The 27,236-nt window shown below is 49.1% G+C and overlaps 1 protein-coding gene across 4 annotated transcripts in view; it reads left to right on the forward strand.

The window, feature by feature from the left end:
* RNF123 (ring finger protein 123) overlaps positions 1–27,236 on the forward strand; it is a 47,943-nt gene that overhangs the window by 4,187 nt on the left and 16,520 nt on the right. For all 4 annotated transcript variants that reach the window (XM_064432258.1, XM_064432259.1, XM_064432261.1 and 1 more), the window contains exons 4-31: positions 1,396–1,475; positions 2,245–2,342; positions 3,519–3,573; positions 3,907–3,992; positions 4,724–4,810; positions 5,292–5,359; positions 6,206–6,331; positions 7,028–7,142; positions 7,950–8,054; positions 8,186–8,311; positions 9,478–9,570; positions 9,763–9,836; positions 10,276–10,393; positions 10,853–10,952; positions 11,394–11,455; positions 11,551–11,622; positions 12,288–12,408; positions 13,190–13,291; positions 14,470–14,576; positions 15,083–15,281; positions 15,883–16,028; positions 16,220–16,303; positions 16,629–16,736; positions 19,339–19,516; positions 20,480–20,554; positions 20,959–21,046; positions 21,306–21,393; positions 21,518–21,602. In XM_064432258.1, the coding sequence (XP_064288328.1) occupies positions 1,396–1,475; positions 2,245–2,342; positions 3,519–3,573; positions 3,907–3,992; positions 4,724–4,810; positions 5,292–5,359; positions 6,206–6,331; positions 7,028–7,142; positions 7,950–8,054; positions 8,186–8,311; positions 9,478–9,570; positions 9,763–9,836; positions 10,276–10,393; positions 10,853–10,952; positions 11,394–11,455; positions 11,551–11,622; positions 12,288–12,408; positions 13,190–13,291; positions 14,470–14,576; positions 15,083–15,281; positions 15,883–16,028; positions 16,220–16,303; positions 16,629–16,736; positions 19,339–19,516; positions 20,480–20,554; positions 20,959–21,046; positions 21,306–21,393; positions 21,518–21,602 (2,846 nt within the window). The remainder of the gene's footprint in view (positions 1–1,395; positions 1,476–2,244; positions 2,343–3,518; positions 3,574–3,906; positions 3,993–4,723; positions 4,811–5,291; positions 5,360–6,205; positions 6,332–7,027; positions 7,143–7,949; positions 8,055–8,185; positions 8,312–9,477; positions 9,571–9,762; positions 9,837–10,275; positions 10,394–10,852; positions 10,953–11,393; positions 11,456–11,550; positions 11,623–12,287; positions 12,409–13,189; positions 13,292–14,469; positions 14,577–15,082; positions 15,282–15,882; positions 16,029–16,219; positions 16,304–16,628; positions 16,737–19,338; positions 19,517–20,479; positions 20,555–20,958; positions 21,047–21,305; positions 21,394–21,517; positions 21,603–27,236) is intronic.

The following is a 27,236-nucleotide window of genomic DNA, read 5'->3' on the forward strand; positions in this document are numbered from 1 at the left end:
AGGTTGAGGGCAGGTAGGAGTGTGGCAGAGTGAGGCAGGGCTGTGGCTCCTGCTGGTTGGCAGTGCTGCAGCATGGCTGGGGTCACATTCCACGGGCTATACTTAGGACTGCCAGCTCCAACGTGAGCTCAGAGCTGCTATAAATAGTTCTTGGCCCTCTGGCTCTTGGTGAGCTGGGGTGATGGTGCGGGGGAGGCAAAGTGGGTCATGTTACTTTACCACAAGCTCTGCTGCCAGAAAGCCTTGGAACACTCCATCCGCCTGAGCTTTTTGGGTTTCAATATTTCTGATTCCTTTGTCTGGTGATTAATGACTTGAATGCACAGAACTGATAGTTTCTTGGACTGGTCTCTCTTTTTTCCTGCCTTCCACCCTTTTTCCCTGGTTGTGGCTACTTGGTAGAAAGCCCAATAGCAATCAAAGAGGTCTTGGAAATAGCATTTGCCATATGAGAACAACTTTTATGGTATGACATCTTGCCTTCAGAGGCCTGAATTCTTTATAGAGGAGCTCACTGCAGACATCTCTCTGCCTGTCTCATGCTCTTCCACTCTACTTCCACAATTCCTCCTTCATGCCAGTGCTGATTAAGCAGCTTAGCTGAAGCCTCCCTTCTCATGCCAACCAAAGCTGATTCTTTGATTTCACTTCTGTGCATCTTCACATCCATCAGGCTTTCACAGTGCCTCTCACCATTAGGGTGAGAGGGAAATCCCTAGTCCTGGAGAAGTGAGAAGTTGTTTCCCAGATGGCTTTGGAAGTGGGAAGCAAGGATAGGAACAACTAGTGGTTCTCACAATAAAAGGAGGCTCTTGTGCAAGGATCAGCTAAGTAAACTATCCTTGAAAGGAGAGAACCAAGGAAGGGGCAATAAGTTCTCTAGAATAGTGGCCCAAAGGGGATGCATGAGAGAATTTTCAGTAGGAAAACAAAATGGTTTTAGCTGTTTTCACAGAGAGAGGATACTGGACTAGCCTGACCTTTGTCTGAACTGCTACAGCTGCTGCTGTGGTCCTCTCTCTTCTTTTGTATTACAAAATACTTTGGGGAAAAAACGAATCCTGACTTAGGCCATGTTTGTATGATGCTGACTGCAGCAAAGTCGTGTCCATAGTTATTGGTAGTACAGCTGGTTTCTTGCTGCCTTGTACCATGTTTTCTTACTGCCACAAAGCACTCCTGAGCAGACTGAAGACTATAAGATTCTTTCTTAACTACTTGGCTTGTTTGTGCTGTGTTTGGTCCTTCCTTCATTCATTGTCCCAACACAATGGGCAACAAATTCCTTAGATTCATGACATGAAAAAGATCAACAGAACTTCATGTCTCACGTCTCTCTCTTGAAATATTGAAGACAAAGTTTTTTGTAAGAGGTCCTGTGTGTTTATTCCCTAGGAAGCACCTGACGTTCCAGAACCTGCAGGAGCACCTTGAGCGATTGCTGGCAGAGGAGAATGGCTCTGAAGAGAGCAGAGGTAGGAGATACTGCCTGTCCAATTTGTGCTTCTTGCTTGTGCTGCTTAATTGGGAAGGACAAGCTGTATCATGAAAGGCATTTCCCTGAGTGAGTGCTGTTGTGCCTCCCTGTGCTATAATTTATTGTGCTTTTAAATCCTGCCTGTGAGGGGCTCAGCAGCCAGCCTTGCAGCAGGTTTGTTTGCAGATGAAGGCAGATTTCCGGGCTAAAATGTCTGGAAAAGCAGTTTTGGGGGTATTTTACTGATAATGATATGCAGAGCCATTGCTTTGACCAGGAGTGTGCAGTGCTATTATCAGTAAGAGATGCAGAAGCTTGTTGACAATTACTACATGCTGGTTTCCACTGCAGGTATTCACTTTGGGCCTGGGGCTGTACCCTGTGTTCTTTTCTCTGAATTAATCAGGATGTGGCAAGATACAACCTTGCTCCCCTCCTAGAAAGCCGAATTTTTCTTGCTGGCTGCAATCGAAGTGTGACATGTTAGCTAAACATTTGGCACAGAATTTAGCCTTTGAATTTTGTCAAAGTAAAATTTTCAGACGATGTGGAAAACTTAATGTGGCCTGAGTCGCTGTGAAGACTTTATTTTAAATCTCTCTTCTTTTCTGAATTTCTCAGGGTCTAACATAGGCAACACTATCACAATCTTCCTCCCTTGTAGCAGAATCCAGGTGCTGTTGCAGTCTGGCTAGAGGTACCCAGAGGGTGAACTGTTAAATCCTGCACAGCTCTCCCCAACAGGTTTTCTGCAACTCTTGTTTCAGATCAGGTGGCAGAGGGCCGGCTCGGTCCCTCCACTGTGGTTTTGGACCACACGAGCGGCTTTGAGGGGCTCCTGCTGGTCGATGATGACTTACTTGGGGTGAGTGTGTTGCTGGACACAGCAGAACATGGTTTTGTGGGACTAAAAGCACTTGGGGCTTCTTGGTTTGTTCTTTGTAGTGGATCCCTGTCAGTGGCTTTGTAGCGTGTGTAAATGGAGTTTGCCCTGAAAGCTGCAGGATCCTGGAGGAAATGAGCTCTCCTGGGAAAAAGTCTAGCAGTGTCTGAGTGTCAGCAAGGTCTGAGTGGGGCTGTGAGGAAGTGAAAGGACTATCCTGGCCCTGGGGCTCACTTGACTAAGCAGCCAGCTTTCCTGTCCCTCCCTCCAGCAGGCTGCCTCTTCCTTCCTTCTGGTCTTCTTAAAAGGCTAGAAAGAGGCTGAAGCTGAGGTTTTCCTTTCTCCTTTGTTTCCACTAATTAGCTGCTTGCTCCTTAGCTGAGTTCCCCTGATGTTCAGTCAGCTGAAAAAAATCCACTGGAATTTAACTCTTTCCTACTTCTGTAATTTCTGCACTCCTTTCACCCCTTCACTGAGCAAGCACATCCCCTGCTCTTGAGCTGCTTCCCTCCTTAATCTATGCCTGCTTTTTAGCCTCTAACAAATCAGACTGCCCTGGTCTCCCCTTTCCCTTTAACTACCTGCTGTAGATTACTTTGGCTGTACCTAGAATTGACCCACAGAGTGGATTGGACTGGCTTGTCTGTGAATTCCTTGTTCCTACTTTCATTTCCTCTTCATGGTCTGTCCCAAGATAGCAAGAGTCAGGATTTAACATGGCTCAATTTCTAGGCAGCATGTTACCTGCCAATCCTAGCTTTTGGTCTGAACACCTTGGATCTGTAGTTTTGTTCTAACTTGTCCAGCATTCATTTATCTTTCCCATATCATAACCACTTTTGTATACACTTCTGTGCCAATTCACTGGGAACCTGTCTGTCAACATGTTGTCCTTGTACTGCTGCCATGCTGGGTGCTTCACTGGGGTTTATCAAGTGCAGATGAGCTGTGGGAAGGACCTGAATGATTCCCGGGGGCCAGTTGGCTCCAAGTATAGCTGCTGGGGTGGGGAAGATGTCCCTTCTTGTCCCTATACTGTCCTTGTGAATAGCACTCCATCTTGGTTTGGTTTTGAGCGCTAGGACAGAGGGAGTGGGAAGGACTGAACAAGCCTCTCTTTTTGCCTGACATTAAAATATCTTTTGTTTGTTGGTCCAGGTGATTGGCCACAGTAACTTTGGGTCCATCAGGGCCACAACATGTGTATATAAAGGTAAGGAGATAAACCAGTGCTGCTTTGAGAAAAGACCCTGGGAGGGGTATATGGGGTGTTAGACAGCTGGATAGCTCAGGAAATCTTGAATATGTTCCAGATCTTGAGCACCCTCTTCCCCAGTTCATTCACTGAACTTTTCCAGGGAATGAGAAGGATGGGGGATTGTGTGATGCCAGAGTGAAGGGGTAGGAGGGGAATCCTGGGGATGTCCTGAGCCTCCTTTGTGTGCCACATCTATTTCTGTGGGAGCAGTGTCAGGTTCAGCTTCTCTAACAACAAGCCAGGGGACAAGAATTCACTGTGTGGCACCTCTTTCTCTTTTTCTTTCAGGGAAATGGATTTATGAGGTGCTCATCTCCTCCCAGGGACTCATGCAGATTGGCTGGTGCACTCTCAACTGCAGATTTAATCAGGAGGTAGTATAGCTATGCTGGGGGATGCTCCTCCACTGCTTTTTTGGTCGGTGTAGAGCATTGCATTGCTGCTGGCATTCACACCAGAAATGCCATACACACACATAAAATGCCAGACCTGCTATTTTAAGAGTCTTTACGAGACTCTCTGGTCTGTGTCCACAGAATGGTGCTCAGTGAGAAAGGCTGTGCTGGGTGTGTTGATGTGCTCTTGCTGCACGTAGAACTTCTACATATTGACTTTCAGCTGGTATCTTCCCCAGAAAGTGTGTGTGTCTGCTGTGCTGGCAGCCTGTCCCTTGGGATGGGCCTCAGCACCTGGTGCTACAGGGCTTTTTTTGCCCAGGGGAGGGTGAGATGTTGTTTCGTCTGGGTGGGATGTTTGGTGCTGGAAAGGGATGTCAGCTGCAGAATTTCACTAACTTGTCACTCTGCAGTATGTGAGAGGGGAAGTGATGGACATCCCAGGGGGCTGCTTTGATAGAAATGAGAAGTGTTGCATGCCAGTACTCCTCTTCTGACCCAAAAATTAGCAGGGAGTGGTGCATTTCTCTGAACCAAAGATCACAGGCCACTGGATTCATTCCTAGAGTGAGGATTTTTCCCAGTCAGAGCATGTGTGCTGTCAGCTGCTCTCCCTGTCTACTGGTCTGCCCCTTAAAGGTTCTCTTGCAATGAGAGGAATCCTCTATGCCTGGCCTGGTCTGAGTGTCCTCTTTCATGCTTTGGTGCAGGAGGGCGTTGGGGACACGCCAGATTCGTATGCCTATGATGGAAACAGGGTGCGCAAGTGGAACGTGACCACTACAAACTATGGCAAAGTGAGTAGCTGTCCCCCAGGAGTGGGATGGAGAGGAAGGAGCAGAAAGCAGGTGACTCCTGCTCACTGAATTCTACTGGGCCTTGTGAAGTGCCCTCAAGCCTTTCTCCCTGCTTCAGTCTGTGTGCCAGCACTTGTCTGTGCTTTAGGGGTGCTGGACATGCTGTCTCAGTGCTTTGTTTAGCAGCCCCAGCAGAATGATTCCCAGCCTAGTGCTGCTGTTGATCCCTGGAAGGCTCTGCTTCCCTGTAGTACATCAGAGCATGGTGCACTCTTGGGATAAATGTACATTCCTAGTGCCAGAGGGGAAAAAAGATCCCAATCGGGCTTTAGAAGTGCCTGAAAATGATGTGAGCTGCTGGGAGAAGGAACTCTCTCTTCTTAACCCTGAATCACAAGGGATTGGTTGGGTTGCAGTCTTTCTTGTGATGTGAGAAAACCCTGGAAATATATGTTTAACCTCTTGTCTTCCTTTCCTGCAGTCCTGGGCAGCAGGAGACATCGTCAGCTGTCTGATAGACCTTGATGAAGGCACCATTGCTTTCTGCTTGTAAGCATCTTTGCCCCATTCCCTGCTCTGTTTATGTCTGTATGTGTATAACAGAAAGGTTACCTCACTGCTCAGCAGATTGCTGAGCCCCATTTCTGCTTTCTCCCCTTTATGTTCCTTGGTAGTTCTGGCCTTTGGTTTTCTGTCTTGTGTTCAGAAACCATCTGAATGGGTTGTTGGGTCTCAGTTCAGTTCAGTTGAAAACATTTGGCAGGAAGATGTTCAAGCTACAAAATCTTTGTGAAGTTTGCCAGGATTTTAGAGGGAAAGGCATCTCTTGTGGTACTTAATGCCACACTTGGCTTTAATTAATTTCTTTTGTAGTCACTGTAGACCTTGCCTGTCCTAAATTCACAAGGAGCTGTGAAAAGGTTGATAAATCTCCAGTTTCCAGCTCCCATGCACAATGAGAATTGTTCTCTAGCCCTGGCCTGCAACAAGTCAGTTGCAATTAAGAACTGTTAGATGATTGGTATCATCTTTTATGAAGGAGTAGATTGAAAGCATTATCCTTGATTGCCACCAACACCAAATAGATGAGCCCAAAAAATAATATGCTTTAAAATGTCCTGCTGCTTTAGTTATCTCACAGATTTGGGTTGCCCTTGAAGCTGAGTGGGCTGTGCATGTTGTGTAGATCCCAGTGCCTTCCCAGGCTCATATGAAAATGGGAGTGACCCTGTGCTTCCCGTGGCTGTCACTCAGCAGAGCTGTGACATTTGCATGTGTGCCAGGTTAAGAATGACAGGAGGCATGACTGACTGGCATGTCCATGTTGGCAAGGTGATATCTGTATTGCCCAGCCTCCTGCTGTGACTAAAACCTTGTGGGTTTTCCTTCTTTCAGGAATGGCATATCTCTGGGAACTGCCTTTGATAACATCACAAGGGGTGCTGGAATGGCTTATTTCCCTGCCATCAGCCTCTCCTTCAAAGAGTCTGTTGCTTTTAACTTCGGAAGCCGTCCACTCCGATATCCTTTAGGTGTGGGGAGAGGAGGTCTGAAGGGGGAAGAGCCTATCCTGACACCATCTTTGGAGGCTGTAGAATATACACACCTGACTGCAGTTCACTTTCTGCTGTCAGCACTTGTGTGCAGAGCTGAGTCAGGGACAGAAGAGCCAAATACCTCCTCAGCTGAAGCAGAACGCCAGGACACAAACAAAAGTTTCTGAAATGAGAGTTGTTTTCAGCTCTGCTGCTACAACTGGGGGCTGCCTGCTCCCAGACACTCAGATCCTGCAAAATTCTCACTCGGCAGTTTTGGAAACCCTAATGCTGATGTGCTGCTGAGCCTTTTGGTCACCCATCTCTTTTACCTCCCAGCCATATGGGACTTCTGACATAGTATTAGTGTTGCCTGTTGATGTGTGAATGCTGAAGCCTGGAGCTCCTGTCAGAGCAGTCCTGGCTGTGCCTGTTGATGGCTGTAGTGGGAGCTCCAGTAGGTCTTTTTGATGAAAAAAGTATTTCACACCAAGCAGAAGTGAAAGACTTTCTGCTTGCAGTATGGAGGAAGTGGAGATAAGAGCTTGTGGCTTATCATCTCTGTAGAAGGCACTATGGTTTGAACTGGAGCTGGGTACCAAGTAAAGCAGTCAGAGTCTTTTCTTCAGACAAAAGAAGCCCCAAAAGGATCAAATTGCATTTTCCCTTAACACTTCCCTACTTATCCAGTGGAAGGTTACCGGCCCTTGCAAGATCCTCCTGTGGCAGACCTGGTGAAGGCTCGGAAGCTGCTGGGCTACTTGAAGAATGTGATCCATATTGGAATAGATGTGACGGTAGGCTGGCATCACAGGGTGGATTGAGGGGCACCATGCTGGGAAATGTGGTTCTGCTCTGCCTGGCACATGCTGCCAGCTCAGATGTTTCCATACACCCGAGAGTCTAAATGCTTGCATGGGGCATGTGTGTGTCCCTAGAGCTCTCTGGCTTGCAAAATGGCCTTCCTGGTAGTTCCAGGACTTAATTTAAGTCATACTGGGCTTTGTTGTTCTCAATCCTGTGAAGTTTCCTTGCCAGTATTCAAAAAGTGATATTTGTCAGGCTCACAACTGCATTTGATTTTGCATCCTTGAAATTAGTTTGTTCATATCCTAAGCTTTTTACTGGTGTCCTGTTCAGAAATGTGATGAAATTCTATCAGGTCTGCCTTGAGGATTGTTTTGGCTGTGGCACTGTTTGCTGGAAACACTGTTTTCCACTAGGATGAGGGATGATCTGTTTATGCCCAAAGCATAGGGAATGCCATATGCTATGGTCTTGAATGAAGGCCTGCTTTGCTAGTTCTCCTCCTCTGTAGGTGTTCCCATTTACAAATTATCAGGTAAACTAGAGCCTTTTTTTAGAAGAACATTGACAAAGTGCCTGCATGTGGTTGATAGTGACATTTGGGCTGCACTACAGCTTTCCAAAGGAATAGGCCTGGCTTCTTTGGCATTCTGAATTCCCATGATCAAGGTTTTTGGTACAGTCAGGCATGGGACAGCAGCAGTGGCTGCTCCAGGCATGTGGTTCATTCAGTTGCTGGTCTACAGGTGGATTGGGCTGGATCCAAGCCATGTGTCTTTCTGGGTTTGTCATTGCAGGAGGGGAAGCTGGTGGAGAAAGACACATCCATGTGGCAGCTTCAGGGAGAACCCACAGTGCTGATTACATTAGCTCACATCTTCAATTATTTCTCCCCTCTTATGGTGAGTTTTGCCTGCCCATTGCCAGGTTCTGTAGTTCTTGTTACTGCTCTTGCAAGGCAAAATAATGTCCAGCTTTTAACTGGGAAGTGACTGTGCCGTGGTGGAGCGTTGACCTGCCTCTCTGCCTGCAGTGCAAGGTGTACCTGGTGGAAGATGTGCTCATGACCTTCCTGCTGAGCATCCTTGAGCGAGGAGGGGCAGTGGAGGCCCATCCCCTTATTCAGCAGCTGCTGGATCTCATGTGGCTTCTTATGGAGGTGAGTTGCTAGGGTGCAGGTTCCTCCCTGGGGATCCCGGGGAGACTCTGGGAGGTGCTGAGGACAGGAGCCTTCCTTACAAAATGCTGGCAGTGTTCAGTGTCTTTCTCTTCTTTTTTCTTTGTGGTAGACCACCCTCTCAATTAGCTCATCTGGCTGCTGCTGCACACCCAGGCACTGAGGGTTGAATGCAGACACTGGCAATGAGTTAACCAGGCATTTCTAAGCTTCTCCTACTGCTAAAGGAACTGATGATGGTGAATAACTTCCTGTTTCTGGAAACATCAAGTTTATCAATAAGAATAGTCTTCTGATTGTTTTTAATGTGTATTTGACTGTGGAGGTCTTAAGTGCTGCCATGTGCTGAAGAGATTGCTCAGAGTGTGCAAGACTAGGGTACAAGTGTGCAGTGCACTCTCACCATCTCCAGCACTGCTGGGGAAGAGCCTCCTCCAACCTCCCTTCCTATCCATGCTGGATGAGCTTACTCCTCGCTGGGACACATGTTTGAGGCAGCTGGGAAGCTGCTGCTGCTGCTGGAGTGCTTGGGTGGTTACACAGAGCCAGTCACTGCCAGAGATCTGCTTGGAGACAGCACGTCTGCCCTTTGGGGTAACAGTTAACAGATGTGGGCATTGGCCCAGGCAGCTGCCATGAGAAGTTTAATAGAAAAATGTCATGACTCCTTCAGGCCCACCATCTCAGCAGTGAAACTGGACCCTCTGGTGGGGCTTCTGTGTTGTGGAAGATTTGGCTCTCATCCTGCTGTTGGCTATGAGTTGAATTCAAACAGACAGCTCTTCTCTCATTACATTTACCCAAGACTGACTTCTTTCTCTTCTGGTTAGTTCTACCAACACTGTGTCTTGGGTAGAGTCAGGGAATAAGAAGACTGGTGACTGCCCAACAAATAGGGCCTGGGACTTTGGCTTTTTATAGGTGACTTTTGGGTTGGACTTCCTGCAGAAGCTTGTTTCCCTGTACCAAAGCAGTGTCACTAACTTCTGCTTGGACTCTCTCCTGTTCAGTCAGAGGGACACTGTGGGTTCAGAGCACCTGCTTTTTCAGTTCAGAAGTGAATGCTTCCTTCCAAGATCTCAGTCTGGGAGCTATTGCTGTTCCTGACTCCTTGCTGTTGTTCTTAAATGTGTTTCTTATTTTCTCAGGAGTATGAAGTGCATGAGTGCCTCAAGCAGCTACTGATGTCCCTGCTGCGGGCTTACAGGTTCTCCCCCATCATCCCAGACCTGGGATTACAAGTGAGTTTGCATTTCTGAAACCCCAGGAATCTGTGACTAGACAGCTTCTGTTATGTCCCCATGTCCAAAGGTACATGATGTTTTGGATCCTGTAGTTGTTTGAGCCAAAGATGGCAGTTTTGTCTCACTGTAGCCATTGGAGAGTTGTATATTCTGCAGATGGAGTCACTTTTGCTTCTCCTGTTTTCCTAGATCCACTACCTCCGGCTCACCATTGCAGTCTTGAAGCATGAGAAATCTAGGAAATACCTACTCAGCAATGTTCTGTATCCTTTGTGTCTGCTCCTGTCTCAGTTTTCCCTTCCCTCAAAAATGCAGCCAAGGACACTTCAAGGACCTGTAGGTCCAGAGAGGCAGACACCACCCTGTCTTGAGAAGTCATTACTCAGGTCTCCTCTGCCTGACACCATTTCCTATGAATGCTTTGAGGGGAGGGAGTATGTTGTATAGTTCACATCCTAGTAACACACAGGAGCTCATTTCTACCTGACTGACCTCCAATATCCCTAGAGCAAAACCACTTTCAGAGCAGTCCATCTGTGTGGTAGCATTTGGGTAGCTGCTGTGATAGCTGTGTGGGGCTTCTCCAGAGGCCTCTGGATCTTGCAGTGGTAGTTTGGAAAGGAGTCTGTCACTACAGCTCTGGGGACATGCCCTGTCCCTTCTCCCAGTGTAGCTTCTGTGCTTGCTTTAACTCCAGCCCAGCTTCGACGTGCTCCGTTCCGTTGTGTTCTTCTACATCAAGAGCCCTCTGCGAGTGGAGGAGGCAGGTTTGCAGGAGCTCATTCCCACCACGTGGTGGCCAAACCGCTTCACCAAGGAGGTGAGTACAGGCACTTCCACCCAGGAGGCTGAGGAAATGTTGTTGCCTGCCATTTGCATCTTCTTCTGGCTGAGGAAGTTGGATGGTCTCTGGTGGGTCCTACAGTTTGGGAGCTGGAGCTCTTCCATTCCCCTGTCATCTTTTTTGTCCCCTTAGAGAGTATGTTTGAGGTGTGATGCTCAGACAGCAGAGGGGGGACAGTTTTCTGTGGCAACGGATTTGGAAGGGAACTTCACAGTATTTAAGGAATTGACTGGGGTGTCCTCAAAAGATCTCCTGCCATTACTCATTACAGGGCTGGAGGAGACCTGTTTAGGTGTCCTGCCAGCTGCAGTCACACACTGGCACATTGTTTCAGGGAGTTTCTGCTCTCCATTTTGCATTGTTCAAGGGAATTTCTGGCAAGACATTTTCCCTGTTCAGTGCTCTCCTACTAATCAGTGTCTGTCCCCCCACCAGGGTAAGGAGAGTAAGGAGGTGAAGGAGGAGAGTGCTGAGGAGAGATTGAGGCGTCGGGCGTATGAAAGAGGCTGCCAGCGGCTCAAGAAACGCATTGAAGGTTTGTGAGGAAGGAGGGAAGTTGCCAAGTTTCCACACCTTTTGTGTAGCCAGGGGATTTCTAAATCCTATTCATTATGTGAAGTACAGCTGTGTTCCTGCCAGGAACAGGCTGTGGTGCAGAGGTGGGGGCCAGCCATGCTCTGTTCTGATGGCATGTTAGGAGTGCTGGGACCCCACTGCACATACCTGCAGCCCCCCATGATGGGACAGGAGCAAACCTATGCATTGTTATTTAGCTATGGATTAATTTTTTGCTAGGTAGTGGAGGAAAAAATTCTCAGTGGTGGGATTATCTTTCTGCTGTCACTGGTTCTTCCTGGGCCCCCTGTGCTGAGGAGGAAGCCTTTCTCCCCAGGACAGGGTACTGCAGTTGGGGTTAAGAGGGGTAGTTGCTCTCCAGTGCTGGTTTTCTGATGGCAGATGTGTGTCCCCCTTTTAGTGGTGGAAGGTCTCCAGGTTCAGATTCTGAAGTTGCTGCTGAACAACAAGGACAGAGGAGGGGTAAGCACTCTGTGGGTCTTTTGTGTTATGAACCATATGTTCATGTGGTGTGCTTTGTAAATCCTAGATTTACCACCTGTTTTTTCTTCTGCCAGGGGGAAGCCTCCAGATACATCTTCCTAAACAAATTCCGCAAGTTTCTTCAGGAAAACGCCAGCAACAGAGGGGTGAGTCAGAGGGCCAGCCTTCCTGCAAGTCTGAGGGCTTTCTGCACCTCCAGGCTGGGAACTCTGCCCTTCTGGCCATGCTGCTTCCAGTAGTTGATCCACTGAGGTCTAGATATGACAGGGAATGAGGAGGGGGAGATCTGAGGCTAGCAACCAGGCAAGTTAGTCCTGTGCAGTGATTTATAGGAAAGTGGTCCTTGAGAAGTCTTAGGTGGGAGATGAATATCCTCCTATAGCCCCTCAGGGGGTGTGGGTGTGGAGTGCTCTGCCACAGTGGGGCTGCTGGCTTTGGCATCTTCCTCACTGCCTGGGTGAGGATTGTTCCTCTGGCCCTGGGTCAGGCTGTTGGCCTGAGGCTTTGGGAGGCAGACATCCACTGTGTAGGAAATCCTTTCTTCACCTGCATCTCTGTGTTCATCCTCATCTTTCATGATGGAGTGTGTGTTATCCCTCATGCTTTGTCAGACCAGTGACAGAGGTGTCCCAGGACTTCCTGGAGGTGGAAACTGCTGCCTACCATCAGGTCTGGGCTCTGTGCCAGACCTGTAGGCTAGAAATGCTAGCAAGGCTGAGAACACAAAAGTTTCTGCCTGCTCCATGTAGCCCTTTGGCCAGAGATGCACTTTCACACCTGCCCTGATGCTGGACTCTCATTCTTGCCCTAGAACTTGGCTGTGTTGTGCCCACCAGAGTACATGGTGTGCTTCCTGCACCGGCTCATCGCTGCCCTGCGCTACTTCTGGGATGGCCACAAAGCCAAGACCCCAGCTTCCCTGAGCAGTGAAGGTGAGGCCTGGGGGAGAGGCTGTGCAGGCTTTTCTGTGGTTAGGACAAGGTTTGCCTCTTGGCAGTACTTTCAGGATGTTGGAAATGTTGTGTCTCTAATGAGTGCTTGAGCCTTATCTCACCTTGGGAAGTTCCTGTGCAGATCTATTGCAGTCAACATCCAGATCTGAGACTTGCAAAAGGACACTTTACTGTTTGCTGTTCCCCTATCTGCTCTGGAGCAGGGTCCACTATTGACTGTGGGTCTGTGGAAGGGCAGCTCAGTGATCCATTAGTCAGAGTTTTGGGGAATATATTCTCCTGATTTTGGAGTTCCCAAACTGTGGAAGTAAGGGGAAAATAAATCAGTGCTGGTTGCTTTCCCACTCTTAGACCCCACTGGTATTCCCTCTTTTTACTTCAGGCTGACCTTTTCTCTAGACTCAGTAAGTGCCTTACTATCCCTGTGGGACTAAGTGGCAGAGCTGGAGTGGCCAGGTGGAGAGCTGCCAAGTTATCTGATGATCCAGTTTACCCCTGGGACTGTGACTGGAGGGAGGAAGTGCTGGCAGTCTCGTTGATGGCCATTGTTTGCTCCTCTTTCTGCATGGATCTAATACTTGCTCCACTGTGGAAATCACCTCTGCCTTAATGGCCTGTGCTTTTATTACAACAAAAGTTGCCCCTATGTGTTAGTCCTAAATGTGGGTCCTGGGTTCTGCTCTAGGAGCCCTTACATGACTTTGTACGTCCTGTGCATGAGACTTGTGGAAAAAAAACCAAATCTCCTCCTTTGTTTTAGAGGCCTATGTCCCTCCTCAACTCTTCTATAATGGGAAGGTGGATTATTTTGACCTTCAGCGACTTGGAGGTCTTTTGTCTCATCTTAAGAAGACTCTGAAAGGTAAGTGCTCTCATTGCCAATACCTGAATCCAGGTCTTGGATGGAATTCATGCAAGACATGCCAGGGAGGGAGCTGTGGGTAATGAATTTTGATTAAATTCAGGGAGAGCAAACTTGAGTTTTAATGAGATTCAAATTAATTTGAAGAAGACACCACACCTCTTAGGTGGAGTGTCCTTTAAGTTAACAGTTTACTGTTTGTATCCCTGAATTGGGCATGTGGCAGTTGGAGGAAGGGAATAGTCTGGGAATATCCTCTGGTGTGGTGCTCTTGCTGCACCACAGCCAAGGGCTGGGAGCTGTCAAAGCACTGACCATCAGCTGGGCTCTGCTGGGCGTGAAGGATGCCCAGGATTTACTTGGTGCATTACTCTGGGCAGGGAGGAGCAGCCCTGTGTATGTTCTGCAGCTGTGTGTTTGTGTGCAGCACTGTCCTCTGGCACTAGGCTTCCAAAGCCTGCCTTGTGCAAGGGTTAGAAACCCTTTGGCATTCCCTTGGACTTGGTTTGTCTCACCTTTGAGCCAAAGGTGCTAGCCTTTGGCTCAGATGTCCCTTCTCCTTCCCTGGTGTGTTTGCAAGATGAGGACCATTTTCTCTGTCTCGTGTTGATCCTTGGCTATTCAAGATTAGGTTACTCAGCTTGAGAACCACGTTATCTCCTCTGGTTTCTTACCAAGGTATCCCGGCCATTTGTAAAGAAAGAGCTGTGGATAAAGAACACATTCTTCAGGCTTTGTACAGTGTAGCCATCAGCACAGGCTTCCTGTGGGTGTGAGTCTCAGTCCTGGTGACTTAGGGACACATCATGGGACAGCATTGGAGAGCTGGATGCTTGAATGGATGCAGATGGTCTCAGGCAGAGAGCTGCCATTCCTGCACTAGTCCAGTTTGGCCCTGGTGGTTGTCTCCTGGTTGCTCAGTTATCCTATTTGTAGGTGGTAGGAACAGGAGCAGCAATGGATCCTGGGAGGGCAGCACCTGCTGCTCTCTGTTCTTTTTGTAAGGGCAGATCTGTTCCTTGTAAGGCAGCTTGGGACAGGTGAGCTTGTTCTGATAGAGCATCCAACTTTTCTGGCTGCTTCTCTACTGCTCAGAAGCAGGAAAGAGGATGAGTCTTCCTCATGGTAAGTGAGGAGTGACTCCTGAATTCATCACTGCTTTGGTGTGCTCTGTGCAGATGACCTGGCTGCTAAAGCCAACATCCTGATCGACCCTGCAGAGCTGCAGGCAGTGACTATGGATGATCTGGATGAAGATGAGGAATCAGCAACATCAGCAGCACAGGTGAGTTGGGTTATTCACCTACAGGGTCCCTGATGCTGGGGCAGCAAGCTGGGCCTCTGGTTAGAAAGGCTTTGCTTTACAGCAAGGCAGGGTTGGATCAGGACTGTAACCAGTCCGTGAGCAACCAGATAAACAGCTGCACTTGGATGAGAGTCACTGGAGATCAGTGAGGTCCTGGCTGCACCAAGTTTGAGCAGCAAAATTTTCTATACCCTGCTCTCTCACTACCCACTGATCTGAATGTGCTGCCTCCCCTCCATGGCAGCTCTTGGTGCTTGCATTTGGGAAGGTGCAAGGCAGCTGTAGACAGAGCAGCTTCTTGCTGTGCAGGTCTGCTGTTTGTGCCTGGCATGTGCCCTTGGAGGAAGGACTTACCCATTTGCTACCCTGCCTGCTCATCCTCCAGTGGCCACTGTGCATCTATACCAACATCCTTGCAGGGTCCAGGGAGGAACAGCAGGCAGCCCAACACAGCTGGAACTGTTTCTCCCTTCGTTTCCTTCCAGTCCCAGCGCCCCTCTGCCGCCCTGGCCATTGGTGGAGCTCTTGCCAGGCCTGCCTGGCTCAGCTCCCCCACCCTGGGCCGGGCCAACCGGTTCCTGAGCACGGCCGCCGTCAGCCTGATGAACCCGCGGCGGCCCCTTGGAGCCCTGGAGAAGATCAAAGTGCTGACGCTGCGCGCGGAGCAGCGCACCCGGGAGGACAGTGAGTACTGCTGCCGTGCTGCCATGGCACAGCTGGGCCCTGGCAGAATGGCATCCTCCAGCTGCCCAGAGGAATGCAATCTGTACTGCCAGCATTGCTCCTTCCTGTTTCCACGTGTGCTGACACCCAAAAGACCCCTTTGTCATCCTGAACATGACACTGGTGATGTTTCCACCCTCTGTGTCTAAGGAGATGCTGCCTTGGTACCTCCCAATTCAGTGAGACTTTGCACGATGGCAGTTCAGAGGCAGCTGTAGCCACGCTTGCTCTGAAGACAGGCCAGCCAGAGGATGATGTGTGCAGCAGCAGCACTGTTGCTGTTTGGGTGGACCAGGCAGGCCTTTGAAGCACATACAGGACTTGAGGAAGTGGAATTTGCATGACTTGGGTCAGTCTGAATAGATGTGACAGGTCAGCCTGATGGAGGCAGCAAGATGAGAATGGTGTGGTAGTGTGGTATCTAGTGAATCCCATGGGCTGGGAAGAAGCTCCATGTTACAGAGGCACAGCAGGGCTTTGGCTTCAGACAGGAGCAGACAGAAGCTGAGGTGCCAAAATGCCTTGCTAAGAACTTCTTTCTTGTCTTGGGAATGCATTGCAGTTGAAGGCACCCATGGAAACGATGGTCTCTTACTGGGCAGACCCCCAGAAGAGCCAGACCAGCCCATCACTGAGAACTCCCTCCTCGAAGTCCTGGATGGGATAGTGATGATGTACAACCTCAGTGTCCACCAGCAGCTTGGGAAGGTAAGTGGTACATGCTGTGCAGGATTCCATTTCCCCAATGTCCATGTTTCTACACCAACTCTGTTTTCTGCTTATTTAGTGACTGTGTGTGCCCTGTCCTTCTGCCAACCTCCACTGGGGTTCTGGTTGCATGTTTGTATGTTTAGGGGGAAAAAACCCCTTATTTACTGCTGCAATCTGCTGTTTTTCAGATGGTTGGTGTGTCAGATGATGTGAATGAATATGCCATGGCACTGAAAGACACAGAGGAAAAAATCAGCCGCTGCCCAAAGAGGGTAAGTGTCTCTGGATTCCCAGCTCTTACCAGATCCCCAGCTTCCTTCTCTGGCAGAGCCTCACTATCTGGCAGGGTGAAGTCCTGCTGCCCAGCTGTACCAGCATCTGCATCAGGCCTTTTGGGCTTCAGCTGAGACTGATAAGTGCTTTTTATAGCACTGATTCCCACTCCCTCCACAGGAAGGCTGCTGACCCCTTTCCCCCTGCCAGTACTCCCCAGCTAGCCCCAAGGTGGTATATGCTTTTGCATTGTTTGTTCAGCACTGAAAAAGAATGCTATAAATGGCAGTGACATCTGCCCTCACATCTCTGCACTCTTTTCAGAGGAGAGACATCCATGAGGAACTGCTGAAGAGCCAAAAGGTCTTCTCTGAGAAGCTCAACCACCTGAGCCGGCGCCTCGCTTGGATAAATGTCACCATTTATTCAAAGGTGGGCAGGAGCATAACATGAGCAGCTGAAAGGAGACCAGTGAGCCTCTGCATCTCTGCTGCTTGGCTCACATGTTACAGGTGTCATTTTCCTGGTGTTGAAGCAATGTCAATGATCTCTGGGGCTGCTTTTTCCCTTGTTGTGTATCAGAGCCTCCTTTCTAGGCTTAGCCCCTCTCCTGTTCCCCAGTGTCCCATAGTGATCAGCCCAGTCTGATCTGAGCTGTGCGTGGTGCTGTAGCCTTTCCCTTAGGGCACTGCAGACAAAAGGGTGCAGATCAAAGGGAGATTCAGCTCTCAAGACATGTCAGAGGATAGAGGCTACTGTGAATCATTTCCCTGAGCTATGCTGTGTCAGAGGGGGATCTCACTACTGCAGCTCTTCCTGGAATCTGTGGGATCCAAGTCAAGGGGGTTCTTGTTCAGGTGTTCACCCCTTTTTCACTTGGTTCCCATGGAGAGAGTGTATTCCACATTTACTAATGCAGTGGCTATTTGCACAGGTTGTCCCTTTTCCCCCAAGTTCACCATTTTCCAGGATAAAAGCTCTGGTCTGCTTTCCCACGAGCAGTTCTGCTGATTTTTTCCTGACTTCCATTGCCTTGCCCTATCTCTCTTTGTGGCTTTTGTGTGTCCCCGGATGTAAACAGGGAGGGGAAGAAGAGTTCTTATGAACACATCTGGCAGAAGTGCAGTGGCTGATCCTGACTCATGAGCTCTTTGCTCATCTCTTCCTTCCCTCCCAAGCAGGATTGCAAGGCAAAAGCTCTCCAGCTGCATTAGCATGGCTTATGCTTGCCAGAAAATAATAATAATCCTTTCTTCCTGGACTGCTGTGGAAAGGCTGAGGGGTGTCACCAGGGTGCACTGCAGGTATCATTGTGCTGGCCCATGCAGAAACACTATTAATGTCTCTAGATGATCCTTTGTCATACTAAACCAGGACTGCAGTGTCACCTTTCCTGATGAATCAGCAGCATCTGGGGCTGAAGGTTACAGCCTTCCCTGTGTGTGGCTTGTGCTGCTGTCCTGGCCTTCATGGCCCACAGGGAGAGCAGGAATGTGCCCCAGGGGCCCAGTGAGCTTGCAGAATGTGGCTGCACTGTGCCTGTGCCTTCAGGGCTCCATCTCACAGTCATCTCAAGTCCCTGCTCTTTCCCAGTGGAGACATCCATCCAGCAGCTCCTGTTTCTCTGGGAATTGTGTGTGCTGGAGGATCTTATCTGTGTGATCACAGCTGCTGCTGTTGGAGAGAAGGAGCCTGGTTCTGTCTAGGGGCAAAGTCCTGCTCTGTGCTGGGGTGTCAGAGCATGGCAGAGGCTGCTCCTTCCTTGAGGGGATTAGCTACTGGTTGATTCTGGGGAATTCAAAGTTAGACAAAAGGGAGTGCTACTGCTTAAAGACACTCGTAGTTTTATAGCACATAATTCTGCCTTCAAAATGTCTCTGTAGGAATTACAGCTTACTTTATTACAGCTTGTTTTATTACAACACTGTATTTATCTCACTGGCTAATTACGTCTTTGTATCCTCTTGGTGTAGACTTTCTTCTAGCTTGGCAATACCTGAAATGACATTTGAGGTTATCAAGTCTTAAAGCCAAATGCAGCTTTTTCAAATTTAATGTTGTTCTGCACAGTGGCTTTTTATCTTGAAAGTAACACTGTGGCTGAGATGTGGGTCAGTGTTGAGAAGAAGATGTGTGTTAGTCAGTTTAGTTGATGTGTACTAGATCAGCCTAATTTACAGAATACACCCATGAAAATCTCCCAAAGATGGTAATAACATACTTTAGAAAAGCCATTAAGCAAATGAAATGCCTTATCTGCACCTCTGATTTTAATTATTTTTTAAATTAGAAGTGTAACCCATCTCCATCTATTTTTATGCAAGTAGCTATTGCTTATGCTATTTCTTGGCATTGCAGGATATGAAATAATATTTCCTCTTTTTATGGCTTTGGTGGCGCCCATTTTTATAGTTTGAAGTTATGTAGATGACCTTAAATTTCCTGTTTTTAATTTAGGACCCTCTGATTTTTGTTTAGAGAGGCAAGAGGCTGATGTTCCTCAGCACAGTAAATCTGGTTGAATGGCTGGCACAGAACCTGAAGGGCTGTGGCTGCCTATTGCAAAGATCTGAGTTGGTGTGAGCTTTTCAGCCTGTTCCCATTTAATCCCTACAATAGACCAGCTTTCTTTCCAGTGGATTTCTGGAAAGTGCTAGTGCCTGCTTTCCTTCAGCAGTGTCCTTGGAGTCCAAACTCACATGTTTGTTTGCCAGGCCTGTGTGGTTGCACATGCCCTGGTAAGGAGTAGTGCTTGGAGGGTCGCAAGGCTAGGTGAGACAAAGCCATCACATTGGTGAGAGTGATGCTCTGTGCTGGAGGTTTGGTGTAGAGATCTCTGATTGTTTCTTCCAGCTGCCACTTCTGTGGCTTTATGGAAAGACCAAATAGTCCATCTCTGAACTTAGAGCAGTAAGAAGTCTGAGCAAGATAGATCTCCAATATGCGGATGTTTCTGAAGTCTGAGTGTGATGCTGGTGGTTGTTTCTCCCAAGAGAAGCTGTCAGCTGACTGGGAATTGTGTTCTTTTGGGCAGGAGAAGATGCAGGATATCTACTGGCTGCTGCGCGTGTGCATCCGCACCATCGAGCACGGCGACAGGACGGGCTCGCTTTTCGCTTTCATGCCAGAATTCTACCTCAGCGTGGCTATGAACAGCTACAGTGCACTCAAAAACTACTTCAGCCCTGTCAACAGCATGGAGGAACTTCCAGGTGAGGGGATGGGGACAGCTTCCTGATTCTGGCCTGATAAGATCTAAAGCAAGCTATGTCCTTGTGGTGAAGTGGTAGTTGGGCATATTCCTCTCTGTGTCTGTTCCTGGTTGTGATGTGCTGCACCAGTGTGTTGTCTGAGCTGTGGGGCAGGTGGTGAGCTGTGGTCACTGTGCTCAGGTAGGGAGCCCATGCCTTGTCTGAAGCTGTCACAGGGCTGGCTGTGGTGAAAATCACTGGCAACTATGGATAGTGTTTCAAAGGAGGTATCAGGAATGGGCTGGGGTGCTGTAAGGTGTGATTGCCTCAGTAATTTCTACTACAGCCTTCTGTTTTCTGGGTGGGAGAGGATGTTCCATGAGTGCAGAAATTGGGACTGCTTTTGAATTCCCCTGGGATTTGAAGATGTTCCTATGGAGATGACCACCCACTTGATGCCAAGAGTCTGTGTTTAGCTGCATTCCATCTGGGCACACTCTGTGCTTTCCTGGCTAAATGACCTCTCTGAGCTCTTAGCAAATAGTTCTGTGCTTTCCAGAGCCCGTGAAGGTAAGAAAAGCTTCTGTTCCCACCAACAGGACATAGCTGGAGTGCTCTTGTTTGGGCAAGAGCAGACTTGAGTAGTAGCAATTTCTACTGTGCATGCAGGCTGAACATGGCTTTTCTGCATAGACCTAGGGTGCTCTTTGTGTTGCTCAGCCTCTTCTGCACCAGACATTTCTCCCTTGCCATCCAACTCCATTGCATGGTTTTATCTTTCCCTGAATAGCCATTTCAGTCTCTGCTCTTCTGGAAGTGAATGTCTTCCCAAGTCTCTGTTTTGACAACTGGACACACAACTAAGCTGCAGTTAGCTGTAGCAGCAACTCATTCCATGGCCTGTGCCATGTCCACGGGAGCACTGGGACCACAGGGATGCTCCTCAGGCTGTTGCTGTGACCCTGCTCCCTCCTTCTCTTGCAGGCTATGAAGAGACCCTTATGCGCCTTGCTGCCATCCTGGCCAAGCATTTTGCTGACTCAAGGATTGTGGGCACAGGTGAGGCTGCATTCCTGTGCTTTTGGGGTCATAATGTCACAGGTCTGGCCAGTGCCACTGCCAGTGGCTGACCAGGCTTCTGCTGGGATCTGTCTGCTGAATCTGTTCAGTGCTTATGCCTCCACATTCAAAATGAGGCTGGGTACTGTCCTTACCCTGCTTATTGCAGGGTAGATACATGGCCTAGGACACCCTTTTGAGAGCAGGACTCATGTCCCAGCTGCCTGCGTATCCAGACTGGGCTTACTGCTTAGCTGCTTGAGCCTAAGCATGCTCTCCATGCCAGCAGGGGCAACGTGCCTCTACATGAGGGCCATTGCCTCCCAGCCAGTGGCATTCAGGTGCTCCCTGGTGTGCTGTGTGTCCTTGGGTGCCTGGCCTAGTCCCTTGTCATTCCTCCCCAGACATCCGGGACTCGCTGATGCAGGCGTTGGCCAGCTACGTCTGCTACCCCCACTCGCTGCGTGCTGTAGAGAGGATCCCAGAAGAGCAGTAAGTGCTGCCCTGCCTGTTCCTGGGGAGCTGGGGCAGGGCTGGGGTGGTGGCAGGGCTGGGTGAGCGAACAGGAGGGCTGCCAAGCACCTCTGGGGGTCTATGAGTTGCCAGCAGGGGGGTGGAGTTGATTTGGGAGCCTTCTCTCACCCTTTTACCAGTGGCTTTGCTCTGCCCCAGCTTCATGGGTCCTACTGTGTGTCCTGTTCAATCTCCTGTCCCCAAACCCTGTGGGCTGACCTGTGTCCCTGTCTGGCAGGCGGATCTGCATGATGAAGAACCTCCTGGCTCCCTATGAGCAGCGACCCTGGGCACAGACCAACTGGATCCTTGTCAGGCTGTGGCGGGTGAGCATCCTGCATCCCTGCCCCTCCCAGCCCCTGGGGCTGCTGGGACACTGAACGTTTCACTGTCCAGTAGCAGCAAAACTGTTTTTCAGCCTCTAAGATCTCTCCTAACCTCTTTTGCCAGGGCTGTGGCTTTGGGTACAGATACACACGGCTCCCACACCTGCTGAAAACCAAGCCTGAGGATGCCAGCCTCCCCAGCCTGCAGAGTGAGTGGGGCAGGGATTGGCACTCAGGGCTGTGATGGGTGCTGAGGGAGGACCAGCCTTTTCCTTAGCAGCTTTCCCTGTGGGCCAGGCCAGCTCTTGGGATAGCTGCCAAAGTAGGGTGTTCCTGGCCAAATATCCAGGCCTGGTTTTTACAGCCTGGCCATCCCCAGCCTCTCTACTGGTAATTTGGGCATGCCAAATGATGAGTTACATCCATCATAAGTAGGGGTTCTGCCCTCCAAAGGAGAGGAGAGAGGCCCAGGACTGCATCCTTACCTGAGTTTTAGCCTGAGAGAAAGCTCTGCCATGTGCACAGTGAGCAGCTGCTGTGGGGAAGACCTGTCAGTTGTGCCAAGCAGCAGGTGCCCTGTGAGAGGGAGTGGGTGCCCAAGGAGACAGGGCACTGTGGAAGTTTGCAGTCAGGGAGTGTTTTATCCTGGCATCTCTCAAAGCCTGGCAGAGCTGGTCCTGCCTTGGGCACTGCAGTTTGCTCCTCAGCACTGTCACTGAGCTGAGGGGTTTCTCAGCTCTTTCGTGGCTGAGAAAGATGTGGGGAGAAGTTGCCTTTCTTGAGCTGAAGAACGTGTCCCCAGCTTTATCTTCATGGGTTCTGAGTTTGTGTGGATACATTCCTGATGCCCCTCTGCTGTGGAAAAGGCTTTGTGCCACACTTTGTTCCTGGAGAGCTGCTCAGGAATGGGGGACAGAAGGACAGGTGGCACATGGAGGTGGATGCTGAGCCCTGTCCAGGGAGCTGCCTGTCTGTTCTAACAGCACTCTTGTTCTCTTTTCTTTCTTCTGCCCATGGTGCCCAGGGGATCTCTCTGTTGCTAGTTTCCAGAGTAAGTTTGTTGTGTGACCTTCTCTTGTCTGGTGAAGTAGCTTTAGAGAGCTCCCTGCTTCCCCTCTTCTGCCTAGAGAGACCCTTCTTTGTAGGCAGAGAGCTTCACAAGTGATTGTTTCCCTCAGTTCCATCCCTGGGAGCAGCCAGGGGGTCTGTGCCATGTGTCAGTCTCTGAGGCTGCATCATGGACCTGCTCTTGCACCAGTTTTACCAGGGTTACTTCTGGGGTCAGAGCCCTGCTGGAGGGGTTCCTCTCATCCTTAGGTGAGATGGAGAAGCCCTGGCACACATGCAGGAGGGATGTCATGGCTGTCCCCTCACTCTCCTACTGCACCAAGGCACTGAGTGGCTGTCACCAGTCCTGTGGGGTGGTGACTGAGCTCAGCCCATCCTGGGGAGCTCTGGGGCAGCAGCAGAACTGCTCAGCTGCCGAGGCCTTGCTCCACACATCTGTGGCTCCATGCAGTCTGAGCCTGAGCCCAGAGTGGTCCTGCTGGCTACTGGGGACTTACTCTTGGGAGGGCTATTTTAAGGCTCAACCAAATCAATAATGAATGCTGGTTTAATTGAAGAGGGACAGGGGACTCGGAGGTGTCCTTGAGATGCTGCCCAGGGAAGGGAGGACAAGATGACCCTCCCTCCCCTTCACACCCATCAGTCTTCACCTTGTTGCAATTTGAGCACTGGCAGATTTAATGGGACAAACTGCTGAGCTAAGGAAATCCCTGTTTGTCTGGGTCTGCTGCTGCAGGCCAGTCTGAAGAGAGTATGGGCAAATACCTCTTCTCTGGTGCTCCAGCCTTGTCCTGCTTTTGGGATGCTTCCTTGGAAGACTGCACAGGTGGGGGAGGTTTGCCCAGGCTGCCTCACAACGTCCATGGAACACCCAGAGCACAGACTGCCTGGTCTCCTCCACTGCCTCTTGCCTGTGCTCACTGAGGGCGGGCAGTGGATGCTGTCTGGCTTAGCCCAAGGGGGCAGAGGCTCAGAAAGGCCATCTGTGTCCCTGCTTGTTCCTGGAGTTATTGCTCAGCTCTGCTGACACTGAACAGCTCTCATGCAAGCAGAGCTCTGCCTCAGTTTGGCTCCTGAGAGCAGATGGGGCTGTTCAGAGCTGGGGTACTTGTGCTCAGTGGTGCTGCAGGGACTGGTTTTGCTTTCACCATGACTTGTAGGCAAGGCCAGGTGCTGTCCTGGCACGCACAGCGGGAGCAGCAGCGGTGGCTCCCTGCTGGGCCCAGCCTGGCCTGGAAAAGCAAGAGCTGCAGGGTGGCTTCAGGTTGTATCACAGGGCTGCTCTGCCCCAGGCCTTCTGCCCACACACCCCTCAGGTGGAGGGAAGGTGGGTGGGACCATGAGATCATCGAGCTGAGATGTTGTGCAATATGGGCCAAGAGTTCACTCATGTCCCCTCCCCAAGTCCAGCAAATGCCTAAGCTGAAGAGGACTTTCAGGAGGAGATCCCACCTTAATCTGATAACACCAAAAGCATCAGCTGGTAGTAGTTGAACTGTCCAAGCCATTCTGATGGTGGTTGGTCACCCTTAGAAATAAATCCATGGCTTATGATTCCTGATGGGAGTCATAGAATGGTTTGGATTGGAAGGACCCTTAAAGCTCATTCTTGTTCCAAGAATGAGCAGGGACACTCTCCACTACACCAGGTTGCTCCAAGCCCTGTCCAACCTTCTCTAAACATTTCCAGGGATGAGGTGTCATAACTTCTTGGGGCAACTTGTGCCAGGGCCTCACCCTCACACAGTAAAGAATGTTTTCCTGATATCTAATCTATACCTGCTTTCTCTCAGTTTGAAGCCATTTCCCCTACCTAACCTCACCTTCTGTCTTCCACTGCTGCTGCCCTGCCTTTCTCTGCTTTACAACATTTTATTCTTCAGAAGCACTTGTGTACCAGGGTAAATTCATTTCTTGGTCCTTTTCAGTGGGGAAAAATGCATGGCCTCTCTTTCTTACTCAGGAAGGGGTTTTGCTTTTCTGTGAGCCCTGTGGGGTGTTCACCCTTGCCATGTTTTTAGCAGCCCCAGAGGTTTTGGTGCCGTGCAGGTGGGAACCTTCCCTGATGTGCTGGTCATGCATCAGCTGGTTTACCAGGGCTTTGCTTTGGAGGCACACACAGATCCCAGGAGCTCTGGGCCATCCTGATGCCTCACACTCAGCCTCATGGATATCTCATCCCCCAGGTGCTGCCTGCTTTCCTTTGCCTGGCCCTGCAGCCTCCCCTTTGCTCCTCTCTAAATGCATCTCTGAACAAGTGCACTGACATGGGCTCACAGATACATCTGGAGCCTTTCCAAATCTCACATTGGTGTTGGGTGGAGCTGCTTTGCTTCTGAATCTGGTCCATTTGGGGCTTTCCCCTTCTGTGCTTAAGCTCTACTGTAAATGCTACTGTGTCCAGGGACCCCCTTGGGCTGCTAACCAAGAGGTCTCACAATTAGCCCTGTTAGAAATCCTGCTGGGTCATTAGCAAACTATAAAAGTACATAATTACCTTCCTGTGATGAAAGTACGTGACTGCTTCTTCACCATTATCTAGTAGGAGCACTTATTGAAGGCTTCCACTTCGCCTGCTTTATTAATTTTTAACTGTCTATAATAATGGGCTTCTGCTACTGTTAGACTTTCTGCCATTACTACTTCTATTAAATAATTCTGCTATATTTTTTTTTCCTATAGTTGAAAAAACTTTGCATTACCATGGTCAGTCAAGGATGTTTTTTATATCTTCTCCATCTATTACCCCTTTTCTCCTTGCCTACCATCTCCTATGTTTGATTATGTTCACTTTACCTCCTATGTTTTAACTTATGTCTGTGCTTCATCGTGCTCTCAGTGACCCCTTTTAACCCAGGTGATTGCTAGAGCACTGGGGTTTCTGGCTCCCTTATAATCTTCTTAAAGAACTCTGTGTTTTAATTCACCATTTCCCCTACCTTGGTTTTCTTTTCCTCTGTTCTGTTTATGTTTTTGCAGGGAAGTTTCTGTTGTGGAAACATCAGATTTATCTACAACCCCTTGGTGCCACGCTCTGTTGCCCACATTAAATGTATTGAGGTCAAAATTTCTGGCCTTGAAAAACTGCTAATTTCTGTTCCAATGACTGATGTTTATCTGTCATAACAAAGGCTAAGCCATGATTTAGTGGGTTTTGTATTAGGGAGGTACAAACTTTGAAGCATTGACGACTTACTAGTGCCAGGATCAAGATAGCTTCCCCATCTCTGGGTATCCACAGGCTCCCTGTGAAATGACACCCCTGCCTGCAGTGGCACATAAGGGAAGTGGCATTGCCCAGGAGGGCAGTGCTAACTCAGGTGGGTGGGAATGTCCCAGCAAAAGTGAACATATTGCAAATGAAGATGGACACAGCACCAGGACTGGGTTTTGGATACCAGTAACAATTACCTCATCTGGGAAATTGTGCAAGGAATGAAGCTGTTTGTGCTGTATTCCAGGGTGTGTTCCTTACGTTGCTTTCAAAGAGTAGCAGTGATCTTAGCATCTTTAGATTCAGAATCCCCTTGGGATCAACAAAAGCCAAGGAAATAATTGTTTCCTGGTGTTAGGTTTTAAACCTTCAATAAACCTATTTACCTGTGGAGAGGTTTGACAAAAGGCACCAGTTTTCAATGCTCTTATAGTCTGACACAGTCTGCCAACACCAGAGAAAGCATTTAAGAACCCAGAATTGCAGAATCACACCACTCATTGAAAAAAGACTGTGAGGAAATACTCATTGACTAAAAATCAGGATAAAGCAAGTTATTACAAGCATAGGAGCATCCTTCAAAAAACCAAAGCTGCCCTTCTAATGAGGTAGACTTTGTCTGGACAGTTCATCCTGGGATTTGTCCTGACTTGCAATGTTAGTACGAGGGGCTTTGGCAGCAGACCAGCAGGACAACACGCAGAGTTCTTCCACGAGGAGTGGTGATCTCTGTCTAGAACTGCTTTGGTACTTGAAGGCTGGAAAGGGACTAATATGTCAGCAGTTTTAACAAAGAGCAGTTTTTACATGCTGAAGGGAGGCTGGGGAAAAGAAAGCAGTAAGAACTTAACCCTGTAAGAAGACCTTTCAATTCTGAATGACTGGGAGAGAAAACATGGATAGAATTCAGCATCACCCAATGTAGGGTGATGGAGTAAGAGTGTGCTGTGCCCCTTCACCCATCACTGGCAGAGAAGACAAGGTATGCCCCAGCATTGACTCCTGGGCTTGTCTTGTGCCTCAGGACCAGTTCCTGAGGGTTATCCTTCAACTGGCAATCTATTGTAATCTTTTAGAGAAGAGCAGCTTGAATATGGTCAAAGGATAAATTACCCAACAGGAATTATGAGGAAAGCAAAGCAGAACAAAACCAAAACCACATTATGCCTTTGTGCAAATCTGCCACGTGCTTGTGGTTTGGATGCTGCATGTGCTTCTGATTCCACCTCTCCAAAGAAAACCTGGGAGAGGTGTTGGGCTTCAGGGAGGTGTGGCAAAGGGGACAAAGATGGGACAGTTTCAGTGGGAGAGACTGCACTGGCTAGGGCTGATCCTGTTTAAAAGACTGTCATGAAGATCTGGAATCACAGCCAGCTGGAGGAAGTGCTGGAGAGGAACATCTTGCTGTCTCTACCACCAGAAGGAAGGGGTTACAGAGAATAAATATTAACAAATAAAGCGAGTAGGAGCCAAGCTCCAATCCGAATTCCTCCTGCTACACACAACTGAGCTGTGGAATGTTGCTCTGGGACATATTTAATGCTAAAGGCTTACACAGTTT

The sequence above is a fragment of the Passer domesticus genome, chromosome 9 (genome assembly GCF_036417665.1).
Source record: "Passer domesticus isolate bPasDom1 chromosome 9, bPasDom1.hap1, whole genome shotgun sequence".
NCBI classification, from domain to species: Eukaryota; Metazoa; Chordata; class Aves; order Passeriformes; family Passeridae; genus Passer; species Passer domesticus.